General features: G+C 34.3%; 1 protein-coding gene and 1 long non-coding RNA gene across 3 annotated transcripts; one reads left to right on the forward strand and one right to left on the reverse strand.

Moving 5' to 3' along the window:
* Positions 1 to 225: 225 nt before the first annotated feature.
* LOC149899267 (uncharacterized) lies at positions 226 to 1,015 on the reverse strand. The gene is made up of 2 exons (XR_016457962.1): positions 728 to 1,015; positions 226 to 460 (listed from the first exon to the last, which is right to left on the reverse strand). It is a non-coding gene; the product is annotated as an uncharacterized LOC149899267 (long non-coding RNA).
* A 329-nt stretch (positions 1,016 to 1,344) lies between these two features.
* Cdk1 (Cyclin-dependent kinase 1) lies at positions 1,345 to 6,868 on the forward strand. Of its 2 annotated transcripts, none has more exons than XM_090114528.1 (8): positions 1,345 to 1,484; positions 1,658 to 1,857; positions 2,129 to 2,273; positions 2,676 to 2,810; positions 3,332 to 3,441; positions 4,476 to 4,589; positions 5,072 to 5,174; positions 6,342 to 6,868. In XM_090114528.1, the coding sequence occupies exons 2-8, from the start codon at positions 1,709 to 1,711 to the stop codon at positions 6,528 to 6,530; spliced, it is 945 nt and encodes a 314-aa protein (XP_089970654.1). In that variant the 5' UTR covers positions 1,345 to 1,484; positions 1,658 to 1,708; the 3' UTR covers positions 6,531 to 6,868. The 2 variants fall into 2 exon arrangements, with proteins under 2 accessions (XP_089970654.1, XP_089970653.1); XM_090114527.1 differs by having other exon boundaries at positions 1,385 to 1,568.
* Positions 6,869 to 15,167: the final 8,299 nt, after the last annotated feature.

Consider the following 15,167-nt stretch of genomic DNA (forward strand, 5'->3'; position numbering starts at 1 on the left):
TCCTACTAATATTATAAAAGCAAAAATATATAAGAATGGACATATTTTGATACTCTTTCACGTAAAAACTACTGAATGAGTTTTTATGGAACTTTACAATTATATAGTTTAAACATCAGAATAACATATTATAAGCTACAATTTACCACAGGAAAATAACTCATTCCCACAGGAAAAAATTGGTACAAGTTTAAAATAAATTGCTTCAAATAAAACAAATAAACATTTATTTTTTTAACAACATTTTATTTCGATACTTAATTACCAAATTACAATATTTATTATTTAAAATAGATGCCACCTTAAACTTGTGGCACAGCATCTCTGCAAAGCACTTTACTTTTCTTCCCGTCTGATTCGAAATGATTTGAACAAGGCCAGGAATGTTTTGAAGGCTTCCAATTTTTCCTGTGCTATAGCTTTAACTCAAAATTCTTTTAATTGTTCTCAAGCCAGAAACCTGCAAATAACAATAAAATCCATACTTAAATACCTTTTTTTTCTCCTAACCTAAAGCAGTCATTATCAATGAAGTACTTCGTTCCTACTCAAGTATCGATAATTGCACAACACTATGGAAGTTATATTTTGCATTTTTTCTAAAAACTAAGCTGATTATGATTTCATTTCAATGATTACGGTTAGATAAAACATAGATGATTAAGAAAATAAGGTAAATTAACTTATTTATCATACAATTAACAAAAAAATTGATCAAAACACTAACCTGTGAAATGACAAATTTCTATCTTCGTCCGATTTCACATTACTACGGCTTTTACAGCCGTAAGCAACACAAGCCATGTTATCTTTAGTCAATTGTCTTTTCATAAAATAACAAATTAAACTAAAACACTCGTTTTTCACTTCAAAAATAATAATTAAAATCACCATGCGTCCGTGACCAGACTGGTCACTGAAACAAATTGACATGGGCACATGTCATTTCAAACTGTCGAACTGACATATATCTGTCCTCTTTTTTCGCATGACATTTTGCCATAAGCCAAAAAGGCCAAACTATTGCTATATTGTTCAATTAATTGTTACTTCTCCAGGCTTGATATTTGCTCCGAGTATGTGGTGAATTAATTGAATTAATTATGCGAGTGTGGAAAATTATAAAAGACTTATAATCACATATTTAGTTTGTTTATTTGTTTGCTTGTTTGTGTACGAAAAACTAAAGTCTTTTATTCATTTACTTCAAAATGGACGTGATCAATCTCAGCAGATGTTTCGAGCTTTTCAAGTCAAGTGACTAATCCAAATATATATATATATATATGTATTTCCTATAAATATATTTTTTTTTTGGAATAATTTGTTTTTAATAGATTAAAAATGTGCTATGCCTTTCCAACAATTTTCTATTATCGAATGTAGAATCATGGCAATATTAAAATTGACTACAGTTGTCAAAAAATATGTCAGAATTTTGAAAAGTTTACGTTTAAAATTCGTTAGAAACAAACCGTAAACGCGTAACTTTTATTTCTAACAATTTTACAGAACACTGGTAATTGATGTGTTTTCTCTAGTTTTTCTTAAATAACCTCGTAATTAATGTAAGTAAACGTAATAATAAGCCGAATCAAATGAATTCACAATCAAACAATTCATAATGAATTGACTAACACGCTGTCGTCTTTTGCAGAAATTGCCTTCACATTGTTATTTGAGATTGTAACAAAATTCAAACATTAAAATGGATGATTTCATGAAAATAGAAAAGATTGGTGAAGGTACTTACGGTGTTGTGTACAAAGGTAAAAACAAAATAACAGGACAGTATGTGGCTATGAAGAAAATACGATTAGAATCGGAAGACGATGGTGTACCTTCTACGGCTATAAGGTAAATTTTATAGGTTCTGTAGAATAGCAAAATTGTATACAAATAATTATCTTTTTTAACTAAAATAATCTTTAAAATAACTAATAACATTATATGAAATTGTTTCAAAGTTTAAATTTGCAAGTACCACTACCACTATAAATTATTTAATAAATTACTTAGATATTGTGTTAAAAATGAATCTATCATAAATTTAATTTAGAATTAAAGTTCTTACACATTTAATAATTGTATTTTCTCTTTTAAATTTTATACATAACCTCTTTTACAGAGAAATTTCTTTGCTCAAAGAATTGAACCATCCAAATATTGTGAAATTGGAAGATGTTCTCATGGAGGAGAATAAGCTGTATCTAATTTTTGAGTTTCTTTCCATGGATCTCAAAAAATACATGGATTCATTGGGATCAGGCAAGGTATGCTCCTTAGTGTTTTATTAATAACTAGCTTCCGCCCACGACTTTGTACGTGCATCGCCGTTTTCCCCCTTTCCCGCAAGAATTTCGGGAAATCCTTTCTTAGCGGATTCCTACGTCCTAACATCTACCTGTATGCCAAATTTCAGCCCGATACGTCCAGTGGTTTGGGCTGTGCGTTGATAGATCACTATTTCAGTCACCTTTGAGTTTTATATATATAAAGAAGTAATTGAATAAATAATAGGTTTATCCCATGTTTTAAAGCTACAAAATACTCTAATGTACTGAAAATAAAATAGCCAACAGCTTTAGTCATTTGAACAAAGTGTTTCATAGCAACTAGCAAGTAAAAGAAATGATTGCTGGATAATAACAATGATATTTATAATTTTATTCCAGTTTATGGACCCAGTGACAGTGAAGAGCTACTTATTCCAAATAAACAGTGCTATTCTGTACTGCCATCAACGGCGCATCCTGCATCGCGATCTCAAGCCACAAAACTTGCTCATTGACAAGACTGGTATTATTAAGGTTAGTTTTATTAATTATATTTGTGTGTTGCTGATACATTGAATGTACATTGTTAAATGAAACCTTAATTTAACCTTTCTTACATTATGTTGGCAGTTTCAGAACATATCTATACTATCTTTAAATATGAGTCAATCACTTGCAAAACTACACTGATTATTAACTACGGAGAGACATATTTCATATTATTTCATTTAGATTCCAATAAAAGGCATATATGTATACATTTGTTATGAACGATTTACGAATCCTACTTATTTACATTTAATTTATTTAAAAACATTATAAATGCGAAAGTTTGTGAGGATGGAAGTATGTGTGTGTGTGTTTGTAACTTTTACGCAAATACTACTGAACCGATTACAATGAAATTTAGCAAACATATAGAGGGTAACTTGAATTAACATAGGATAGGTTTTATCCCGGAAATCCCACGGGAACGGGAACGGGTTTTTCTTTGATAACGCAGGTGGAAAGCTAGTTTTTTTATAATTTTTATATATTTTTTTTTACTATTTCAGGTAGCGGACTTCGGTCTGGGGCGTACATTCGGCGTGCCTGTGCGAGTGTACACGCACGAAGTGGTCACTCTGTGGTACAGAGCTCCCGAAGTGCTGCTCGGAGGACAGAGGTAGTTAAACATTTTTCATTACATATTGACGTGACAACGTCTTATAATTCGATAGCGCCGGCTGCACGAAAAAACATGACTCATGCGGCGTTACCTCGCTCTGAGGCGTTCCATTTAAGACGTGAAGTGCAAGCGAGAGAGCGGAACGAGCGACAAAGAAGCACAATCGGACATTGTCACGTTCAACTATCGTCAGTAAACCGACTTTACAGACAACCAATTTTTTTTTTCTAGTGAAATTTTTATCATCTATCTGTACAGGTCTGTGCACCATAATCAAATTGAGGTGTTTTATGTGGTGTTTCTTCTGTATGCTTAATGTATGTTTGTTTCTATCAATAAATGGTTAAAAAAAAATGTGTACACAACATCAAAATTCAAACAAAAACTTAATGCCCTGTTGGATATTCCATTTATTGAGTAAATATGATTTCTATGGATGTGTAGTAGTTGAAAACTGTCAGTTAGAATGCGTTTTCCACATTTACGCCGTTAGTACACCGACGCATTCGCGTGCGGCAGCGAATCTATGCGAAACTACTGCGTAGCGAAATATCTGCGGAACCTTAGTAAACAGCAATGTTTTCGCAACTTTTTCGCAATGCGTCTGTGTAATGGCCATTTCGCAGTTCCTTGCGAAACAATACTGACAAGGACGCAACTATTTCATCTATCTATGTGCTAGAGTGAGACATATCATATGCGAAAACCTGCCATACTACTGACAGATTTTTCGTTGTTTCGCTGCCGCACGCGAATGCGTCGGTGTACTAACGGCGTTAGAAGTAGTTGTAACTGAAAGCCTTTAGGTTATATCAGTAACATTATTAGCATTATTAGCAACGTTATTTTGTGTTCTTGTTTCTGTATGTTTGTGTTGATGTAAACAACTGTTGGCTGACCTTAATTAAATAAATAAATAAATAAACATTTGATACTATAATGAAAAGTTAAAAATACAATTTTAAAATATTAACATTTATTCATGTTTGACTACCAAATAAAAACTTATAAACTTATTTGTTCAATTTCAGATATTCCTGTCCTATTGACATGTGGTCCATTGGATGTATCTTCTCTGAGATGTCCTCCAAGAAACCACTGTTCCAGGGTGACTCGGAGATTGATCAACTTTTCCGTATTTTCAGGTAAAATATTGTTTTAATGAGCCATTGAGGCCCGAACGGCCCGATCGGTCCACAACACAATAGATTTTCTATTGTGTCTGTGATTCCGGGGCCCGAGTTATTATAAAATAGTTTGTTAAATAACTTCTATGACTATACATCTGACCAATGGAAGTCTATAATTTCATAGATAGCCCGAATTTAAGATTAACACGAAAAATTAAAGATTAAAAATTTTGAAGTGAAACTTCTTTATCGGGGTTGGACAAAAATTTAGTGTAACATTTTTGCGTTACGCCGTAAGCGTGACAATTTTGCGTTACGCCGTACGCGTGACATATTTGCGTTACGCCATACTCGTGACATTTTTAAGGTCATAAAGAAGTTTCACTTCTTACGTGTGTACTCTTGTACACGCATACATTTTTTTTTATTATTTTAAAAGTATGATTTTTATTTATTTCAATGAATGGTTCTAAAGTGTTTATTATTTCTTATTACAGAATGCTTAGGACTCCGACAGAAGAAATTTGGCCGGGAGTTTCATCTTTACCTGATTACAAGCCAACTTTCCCCAACTGGACAACATTCAATCTTCATAATCATGTATGTTTCATTTATTTTATAAGGGCTAATTTTTCAATCCTTGGTTAAAACTTATTCGTTGAATAATGTATAAAACTACCATTTTAAAAACGTATTCTAATTGCCCGTATTTGACAGTTAACGTGACATTTTAATATTATCGTGTAATACTTTATTAGACGGATGGATTTATCCAAGCATTGAAAAATCGGCCCTTAATATTCTACAAATCTTTTAGCCGTAGTGGTTATTATTTACTAGGTGTCCCACCGTTTTTCCTGCAAACAATATAAAAATGATTTGATTGTTAGCAAAAAAGTAATTGAATTTGAAGGATTTCTACTTTAAATAACTTTTCAACTGAGAAATGAAATCTTTAACTTATTATCATAATAGCGAAGGTAGTATTTATTAATTACAAATGCCCCGCGGTTCACCCGAAGTATTTCTATGACTTGTGTGTAGTAGTGTAAATGAAATGTAATGAACTGACTTGTTGAAATTCAGTAGTTTTTTCATGAAGGAGTAACAAACATCCATCCATCCTAGCAAACTTTTGCATTTATGTTATTACTAGCTGTGCCCCGCGGTTTCACCCGCATTGCTCCGCTCCTATTGGTCTTAGCGTGATGATATAGCCTTAAAAACTTTCTTAAAAAATGGGCTATCTAACACCGAAAGAATTTTCAAATCAGTAGTAGACCAGTAGTTACTAAGATTAGCGCGTTCAAACAAACAAACAAACTCTTCAGCTTTATCTTACCGATTATAATAAAATTCGCACACCATGTGCAGTTCGATCCAACTTGAGAGATAGGATAGTTTAAACATGTAGGTACCACGGGCGAAGCCGGGGCGGACCACTAGTAATATTAGTATAGATAACTAATTCTTATTCTGCCCCCCTAGACTAGTGGCTTTCTATTAGCGTAAAGTCTAATAGAATAGATTATGAATGTATGAGATTGACGTAATCAATCGTCGTCGTCGTCGTAATCAAACGTCAATCTCATACATTCATAATCTATTCTATTGAACTTTACGCTAATAGAAAGCCACTTGTCTAGCCCCACTGCTCTTACAGGTACAAAACCTAGTATGAGTATAAATTACTAATTCTTATTCTGCTCTTTAAGGTACAAAACCTAGTATGAGTATAAATTACTAATTCTTATTCTGTTCTTACAGGTACAAAATCTCGACGAAGTGGGAATGGATCTGCTCCAAAAGATGCTCGTCTACGATCCTTGTAGACGCATCACAGCACGAGACGCTAAACGACACCGATACTTCAGAGATGTGACTCTACCTCCCGGTCTGACGGTCACTGAGGCTTATGTGAAGCAAGCAAGCACCGAACCTGCGGCCACTGTGTGATTTAGTGTTAAAGTGTAGTATAGTGCAGTGTGAAGTGACCGTGCTAAAGTACAGTATAGGTCGCGTCATGTAAAAAGAACACTGACGGTTAAGCTGCGCATTAGCGATTTATTGGTCTATTTGGTGTTATGAGGTGGTATAAGAATAACAAATATGTAGTTGCGAAGCCACGACTCGAGAGCCTACTTCAAAAATAAAATAAGCAGCAAATAACTTTCGTGCTAAACTCGATACATGCCAAAACACACCCCATCACTTTCATCCAGCGTTCTTTTTACATGATTCGCGTTATATGTGAAGCAAGCGAGCACTGAACCAGCGGCCACTGTGTGAAAAGTTAAAGCCTGTGTGATGTGACCGTGCTAAACAGTTGCGAATTATAAAGAATTTTGTATGATAACCTGGTTTATCTCTGTTGCTCCTGTGTAAAAATTTGGTATCTTAATGTGTCATTATTATGTTAAATACATGTCATGGTTGCATTATTTTGATGCAGAAGCGGCAGTAACATCTCGGTTATTCTACGAAAAAATATGTATAATACGTCGATTCTATGCAGGATAGATGTCCATGCTCCTGTTGTTGCATTATTTTTATGCAGGAGCGATACTTAAATCTCATATACGTTCAAATGGTTTCAATTATCTGCATCACTCCTGCATAAAATTATTTATAATGTGTCATTTATATGCAGAATGGATGACTATTTTTATTGCTCCTGTTGCTGCAGGAGCGATATAAATAGGTTATTCTGGGTTAATGTAGAAAATTCTTTTTAGTTTTTGATCATACTTTAGTGGAACAGTGAAACGGTGAATGTGATAATGTATCGTGAGTGATTGTGAATGCATATGGTTAATTGAAATTGGGGTATCATAGATAGTTGAAGTATCTTAATTTGATAAGACTTGTTAATGACGTTGGCAAATTTAAATTATTTGTCTGGATATTGTCGTAATTAAGTATGTCTAAGGCTAAGGACTCACGAAGCGTTTTACACCCGCGCCTGCCGCGGTTGCGGAATAGAGTTTTATTTTCAAAACTCACGAGACCGGAGTTTTTTGCGGTTACGCAGCCGTCGCGGTTGCGATTATCGCTCGCAAACTTGGCGTCTGATTATCGCAAGACGAGCGGTTGCAAGACGGGCGGTTAAACGATCAGTTGAGCTCCAGACCGCCATGGACCCGCCGCGGCTGCGGGACCGCGAACCGCGCCCGCCGGTAGTAGATGACCGCCGGTGCAGCGGGACCCGCAAACAATCGCACACGCCGCGGGCGTAAAACGCGTCGTGAAATGTGCTTTAATTTTTTACATAAATATCTGTATTCTACAAAAGCTGCGGGCCCGCAACCGCGGCGGGCGCGGGTGTAAAACGCTTCGTGAGTCCTTAGCCTTATCTAGTGTCATAGTTTGTGGAGCTTTATAGTTTTTTGATGGGATTTCTAACTTCAGAAGAGATTTTAAATATAATAAAATACAAAATATACAACTAAAAAGCTCCATTTATTATGACACTATGAAACAATTTTGTCAATGTATCATGTTTAATCAATATATGACTGGATATTTTTTTTAAGAGACAAATAAATTATGATCAAGGGATTTTTACAGTTTGCTTCAAAAGATAACTCATTTATAATAACCAACAAAATGTAATTATCTGATGATTTCCTTGTAATAATATTAATACAATGTTTTTTTTTATGTATTGATAGTTTAATTGTAGTTTAACAAAACATAATAGTGCCTTTGCATTTAATAAATTACCAATTGAGTATTTCACAAATTATGAAGATATTTTAAAATAAGAGTTTAGGTTAATCAAGTGAATTTTGATGATGGTTTTTGAAATGGGCTCTTAAAATACTATTAAATTTGGTTTGTCTCGTAAATATTATATTTTTCTGGTTTCTCTGTGACAACATATAAGCTCTCAACAAAATATATTGTTATTAAATACATTTGACTTGCTGCATTATAAAAGGGTTTGTACTTGTAGTCCTGTATTTTAAAATATAACAGTTGTAGGATACAAAATTAAACTTAATTAATTTATACATAAAAATCTTGAATGCTTGAATCTTGTATGACTTTCCAATTAATTCAACTGATTATTTTGTTGAGACCTTATATAAAACGTATTTAATTGTATAAGTGCTGGACCACTATTTTTATTTGATTTGGTATGGAAATAATTGATAATTTTAATTTTACAATGATATTAGTGCCAATGTAGGTGTTGTTAAGATTAATGTAAGGGCACAAAAACAACAATTGTGTTTTAATTATTGACACTTAATAATAGTAAATAAATTAAATTTTAAGTACCTACTGTTTTATTATTTTCACCCAATACATTTACCTAAATAAAGACATTCATACAGCCTAGTTCCCAATAGTTACAATCTCAGATATACAGAAATCTCAGAAGCAGTTTTAATAAAAATCAGTTTAAGAAATGTCTTTACTCTCAAACAACAAAAGAGTAGTTAATTATAATAGTCTAAAGCGCGTCACACACGATGAAGTAATACTATAATATTTTATCTTAAGATACTGTTATATTTTATATTACGGTATCCGATATCCGCGTTCTGACCATCATTTTTCTTTTTGTCATTGCGTACTAAGCTAAGACCCCTGTAGAACCGCCATCCTGTTACAAATGACCCGAAACAAATTTCGGGTATTTCAAAGTACGCAATGACAAAAAGAAAAATGATGGTCAGAACGCTGATACCGGATACCTTAAGATACTGTAATATAAAATATAACAGTTATAGTATCTTCATCGTGTGTGACGCGCTTTAAGATCCCACTCCACGTGCTGAAGGCTAACAAGGGAACGGAAGTTTTTTGAAGTTATACTTCTTTTGGCGCGATGGAGAAAAATGATAAGAATGAATTTTAGAGAGTAGTATATTCTTTGATTTTTACGATGCGCGCGCAGTGCGCACACCGACACCTAAATTTAACAGCATGAAGTTAGTTCTAGGTGGCATGAAAATTGATTTCTATGTTCAAGTTGTATATATTTTAGTATTTTTTTTTCTTTAATTATAAAAATTATATAAATATAATTCATTAAAATTATTCGATAAATTTTAATTTCAGCTTAATTACATAATCATATCTCTTTACATTTCTTTATAAGAGCGTTTTCAAAAAAAAGTGTACCCCTCACTTTCGGCCTGTCCCCTGTGTTTCAAGTCGAATAACAAGTAAAATTTATATGATGGCTAATTATTTTAATGCTTGAAAAGTATTAAATACATCATAATTTGATAAATGCAAACAATTAATTCACGGAAACATTGCGTACTATTTTTTAAATAATCATTTTTAAAACTAAAGTGTCAGTTTTTGGCGTGTCCCCATCCAAGTTCTTCGATGTTAAAGAAGCGATTCTAAAAAGTTTTATACCAAGGTACCATAAGTTTTAGTGTCGTCTTAAAAGTACATTTATTTGTGAATCGTCGCATGTAGTTCATAATTAAGGCCTTATAATCGTTTAAAAGCAATTTGATTTCCAAAAATATCTTAAAAAGTGGTACCGACCGGACATGTCGGGTTTATCACGGCTAATAATGCCACTTACAAATTTTAGATTACTATTTGAATTTTATAAATGGCAAAATTATCGTTTACTTTCACCGTCCGCCAATTTAAAAAAGCTTATTTTCAAATACAGTTCGAGTAAAACAGACGTGTTTTGTGAGTGCAACGGCCGTTGCAATTTCTACTGTCTGGTTTGAGACAAATTATTATTATTTTATTTATTTATACTCTTTATTGTGCTGCCAAAATACATAAAATACAAACAAAACTTATTCTAAGAGAAAAACAGCACAGAAGGCGGCCTTATCACTTAAGAGTGATCTCTTCCAGGCAACCAACTGATAGAAAGGATAAATAATAAACTAGAAATAGGAGGTAGGTAGGTAGAAAGTATACGCAAAGATAAATAAATAATAATGTTATACAAAGATAACAAAATACTATTAAATAAAGATTATAAATAAACTAAACACTATAAAATAAACACATACATAAACAAAAATAAACATAACATAAGTAAAAAAAAAATATATATATATACATTTACATACATATGAATACATCACTACATAGTATAAAACAAAGTCGCTTTCCCTGTCCCTATGTCCCTATGTCCCTATGTCCCTTTGTACGCTTAAATCTTTGAAACTACGCAACGGATTTTGATGCGGTTTTTTTTATAGGATAGAGTGATTCAAGAGGAAGGTTTATATGTATAATAACATCCATTAAATAGTGGAAAAGTACTGTTATTTTTGAGGTTTCTAATGTGATGTCGTAAAAAATTACATTTTTTCCGCTTACATTGCAAACGCAGGCTGAACCCCACGAGTTTTATCAAAATAATGTACTAAGTATTATACACATTGAAAAGGTCTACAGAAAAGTCCGCGATGGTATATGTCTATCTCTTATGGATAACCCACAATAACTTTTTTTTGTCATTTACTTTTTACGACAAATAATGGCTAATTTTCGATGCGATTTTAACCAATACAGCATCAATTCTTAACCAATTAAATACCTTGGATACATTGTTCATTTAATATAGATCTATATGGCCCTTTACACCGTATGATTTAAGTGAATATTTTCGAAGATATTACAGATTTATAAATTGCGGGACGTAGCGTTTGCGGCGGTACCGGCCGGCCGCCCGGCTATATATTTTATACCCGTGCGAAGCCGGAGCGGGTCGCTATGTTTTTATACACAACGTTCACACTTCACAGTTTTTCTATAGTGTATTTAGTATCAGCATTGCACCCGTGCGAAGCCGGGGCGGGTCGCTAGTATACATATAAAATAATAAAAGACAAAGGACAAGGAGTCATTAAAGAAATAATATACATATTATAATACATAATATAATGAGCTAAATATGCTATACCGAGTCAAAAGCCAAATTTAAATAGTGATTTCGGACGAGATTTTTAAAACAAGCAAGGGATTGGGCTTGTCTGATGTTTATCGGCAGTTCATTCCATAGGTTTATAGCAGTGACTGTAAAGGAATTACCAAAGTAATGAGTGCGACGAAAAGGAGTAGACAGAACAAGCCTATCGACCGAACGAAGAGAATAGCTTTCACAATGCAGGAAGTTGAATTTCGTTTTAAGATAGGAGGGGGTCTTAGGGTCAAAAAGGATACGATACAGGAGAAGCAAATAATGCACATTCCGGCGAAGACGAATTGGGAGCCACTTGAGTTTCTTGCGGAAAGAGGAGACGTGGTCGTATTTACGGAGACCAAATACGAACCGAATACCGTAATTCTGAAGTCGCTCAAGTTTGTCTAGTTGCTCAACTGTTAAATCAGGAAAGCATGCATCAGCGTAATCAATAATGGGAAGGAGTAGGGACTGTGCTAACATAATTTTTGTCGGTATGGGTAAGAAGTTACGCAGACGTCGTAGAGAACTAGACGCGGCGTAAAATTTCCGACCAAGTTCTTGAATCTGGTGAGACCAAGATAAAGTTTGATCTAAGTGAATACCTAAGTTTTTAACATGCTTACTAAAAGGTATTATAACATCGTTAATATGTACAGCAGGCAATATACCCCAGTCAACCTCAGATATTTGGTAAGGACTACCAACTACAATAACCTGGCTTTTTGCGGGGTTGATCTTAAGGCCGAATTGATCGCACCAAATGACAATTTTAGCCAGTTCATTTTTAATAAAATGAACAGCATTTGGTAGTTCATCGAGCGTAGAATGGGTATAAATTTGTAAGTCGTCAGCAAACATATGGTAGGGAGAAGTTAATTGAGAAGTGAGATTATTTATGAAAATGGCAAAGAGAAGAGGTGACAAGACGCCACCCTGAGGCACACCGGCGGAAACTGCGCACCAAGTTGACTGTTTTTCATCCAACAAAACACGCTGCCGCCGATCGCCCAGGTAACTTGAAAAGCAATCAAGAACTGTCGATGAAAAGTTAATGAGACGAAGCAAACTCAGCAGAATATCATGATTTACCATGTTGAAGGCATTGCTAAAATCAAGAAGTGCTAAAACTGTGAGTTGCTTGCTATCCATACCGTAACGAATGTCATCTGTAACTTTAACAAGTGCAGTGGTCGTACTATGACCAGGACGGAAACCAGACTGATAAGGACTAAGGATATTATTAATGTTAAGGAAAGTGCTAAGCTGGGAATGGATAAGGCGCTCGAGTACTTTGGACAAAAATGGTAGGATGGAAATAGGACGGAAATCGGATAAGTTGGATGGATTAGGTTTTTTGGGGAGGGGAATGATGTGAGCATCCTTCCAGGAGCTAGGAAAAGTTCCGGAGATGATTGAAAAATTTAGGATATGGGTAATGACGGGAATAATGATATCAAGGATAGGAATGATCATATTACGACTGATAAGATCAGTACCGATGGCATTCGACGATATGGACAGGATAGCCCTCTTAACTTCATCAACAGAACTTTGTTTAAAAATAAACAGAGGAAAATCAGGAGTAGAAGCGGTAGAAAGATTATTAAGGGTAGAGTTAATTTTTACAGTGGCGTTAAGTGAAGATGAAGAAGCAAAGTGAGAATTTAAATTATCCAGGTTGATGTTACATGAAGGGAAGGTATGGGAAGATTTACCAACTCCTAGAGATTTTAAAAATTTCCATATTTTAACAGGGTCGCCGTTCTCGACCGACTTGTGAATATGACGTCTTTGTGCATCCCTACACAATACGTTGCAACGATTACGTATAGTTTTATATTTGTCCTGCATCTCAGTGGATTTGGCCATCTTCAGTTTGGTCTTAGCACGATGTTTTTTACTAAGAAGGGATTTTATTTCTGGAGACAGCCACGGAGCAGGTGTGTGTTTTTTCCTAACAGGTCTTAAAGGAGCATGTTTATCATACAGTGCGAGCATAATATCGTTGAATAAGTTCACTTTGAGATCCATTGTATCTGCGTCAAAAACTGTTTGCCAATCACACTCAGAAGCATCAAGTCGAAGTTGGTCGTGATCCATACCGCCAAAATTACGCAGCAGGATAGATGAAGGTTTGAGCTTAGGAGGACGGAGTTTATAGGATAAGAAGATGAGGTCGTGATAGGAAAATTCATCAGCAGAGCACTGACCATGTTTGGATACGGAAAGGGGAGAGGAGACAATGATGAGATCAAGAAGGGAAGGGGAGCAGCCAGGAGAAAAATGTGTAGGATTAAGCGGCAGTATATGGAGATTATGTGAATTTAGGAGAGAGTATAATTTCTTACTTCGGTGGTCATTCTTAAGTAAGCATGTATTAAAGTCGCCCATGAGAATAAGATGATTATACTCAGGAGTAAGGTCATCAAGGAGAAGGTCAAAGGAAGAGAAATAGTTATTGGTCAAAGAAGGACTATAGAAGACGCCGAGGAGAATTTTGGAATGAGGAAGTTGGACTTCTATAAGGAGATGTTCGGTAGTATTGCTTGGAGGGGGTTGGGAGGAAGATTGGATCATTTTGAAGGGGATATGAGTCCGAAGATAAATTGCTACTCCACCACCACCTCTGCCAATACGATCGTTTCGGATATGATGGAAACCGGGAAGGGAATAATTGGCTGAAGGAAGGGAAGGCTTGAGCCATGATTCGGAAACCAGGATAGCGTGGATATTATTGGATACGAATGATGCAAGCATATCAGGAAAGTGAGCCGGAATGCTCTGTGCATTAATGTGAACGACATTAAAATTTTTCTGAAGATTATTAAACAGAGAAGGGAGAGCAAGGGAGAGGGGAGAGGAAGCACTATGAAAACTATTCTCATCGCTGCTTAAAGAATCCGGTGACGTTGTTTGACTGCAATCATGATACTCGGAATGTTCAGAACTGATATTTAACATTATAAAAAATATAAAGATTAATAATAATAATAATATACTACTTATATAATAAAAAAATAAATAAAATAATATTAAAAAAAAAAACAGAATAGATAACTAATATCAGCTAAAAAAAATAAAAATAAACGTATTTATACTTTACACCTCGTACTCTCCGGAATTTATCTATAAATTAAACAAGTATACAAGCCAAAAAGTAATAAAATAAAAAAAAAAACGAAACTTAAAGGTAAATGACAATTCCAAGATCTAATTTACAAATGGCAACATTATCTTAAAATAAGAATTTGACATTTGACAGACTTACATTGACAATAAATTGACACTTGACAGTTGACAACTTTTAACAGAATACAAATTGTAAATTAATGTAAACAAACAAAAGTAAACGCAGTTAATTAAAAAGAAGGTAGTAAAACATAATTTAATATAGCAGAAGGTAGATAGACGTTGTATATTTATATAGTAGTATCAAATGGTGGAACTAACATATAAAGACAATTGATAAAAACGGTAATAACTAATAATACATAATAGAAGAAACGGAAACATTGAAAAGGATGATCATTTGAACAATGTACATAATAAATATTATATTATTTGGTACTATTGTTATTTGGTGCCTTTAACAAGCCTTTTTGAGCGAACGACTATCTTACTATCTTTGGTGGAAATATGGGATGAAGCAGAGGTACCTGGATTGGGTTTGTCTTGTGATGCAGATA

Source organism: Colias eurytheme, chromosome 21, assembly GCF_061535395.1.
Source record: "Colias eurytheme isolate Ceu_HAF_F1 chromosome 21, ilColEury1 Martin Lab GWU primary, whole genome shotgun sequence".
NCBI classification, from domain to species: domain Eukaryota; kingdom Metazoa; phylum Arthropoda; class Insecta; order Lepidoptera; family Pieridae; genus Colias; species Colias eurytheme.

What these genes read in the sequence shown, in the direction of transcription:
- Cdk1 (XM_090114528.1), top strand. Translation starts at nt 1,709, where the DNA reads ATGGATGATTTCATGAAAATAGAAAAGATTGGTGAAGGTACTTACGGT. An exon ending in ATTCATTGGGATCAGGCAAG is followed by an intron (nt 2,274 to 2,675) that starts GTATGCTCCTTA and finishes ATTTTATTCCAG; the next exon opens with TTTATGGACCCAGTGACAGT. An exon ending in ACAAGACTGGTATTATTAAG is followed by an intron (nt 2,811 to 3,331) that starts GTTAGTTTTATT and finishes TTACTATTTCAG; the next exon opens with GTAGCGGACTTCGGTCTGGG.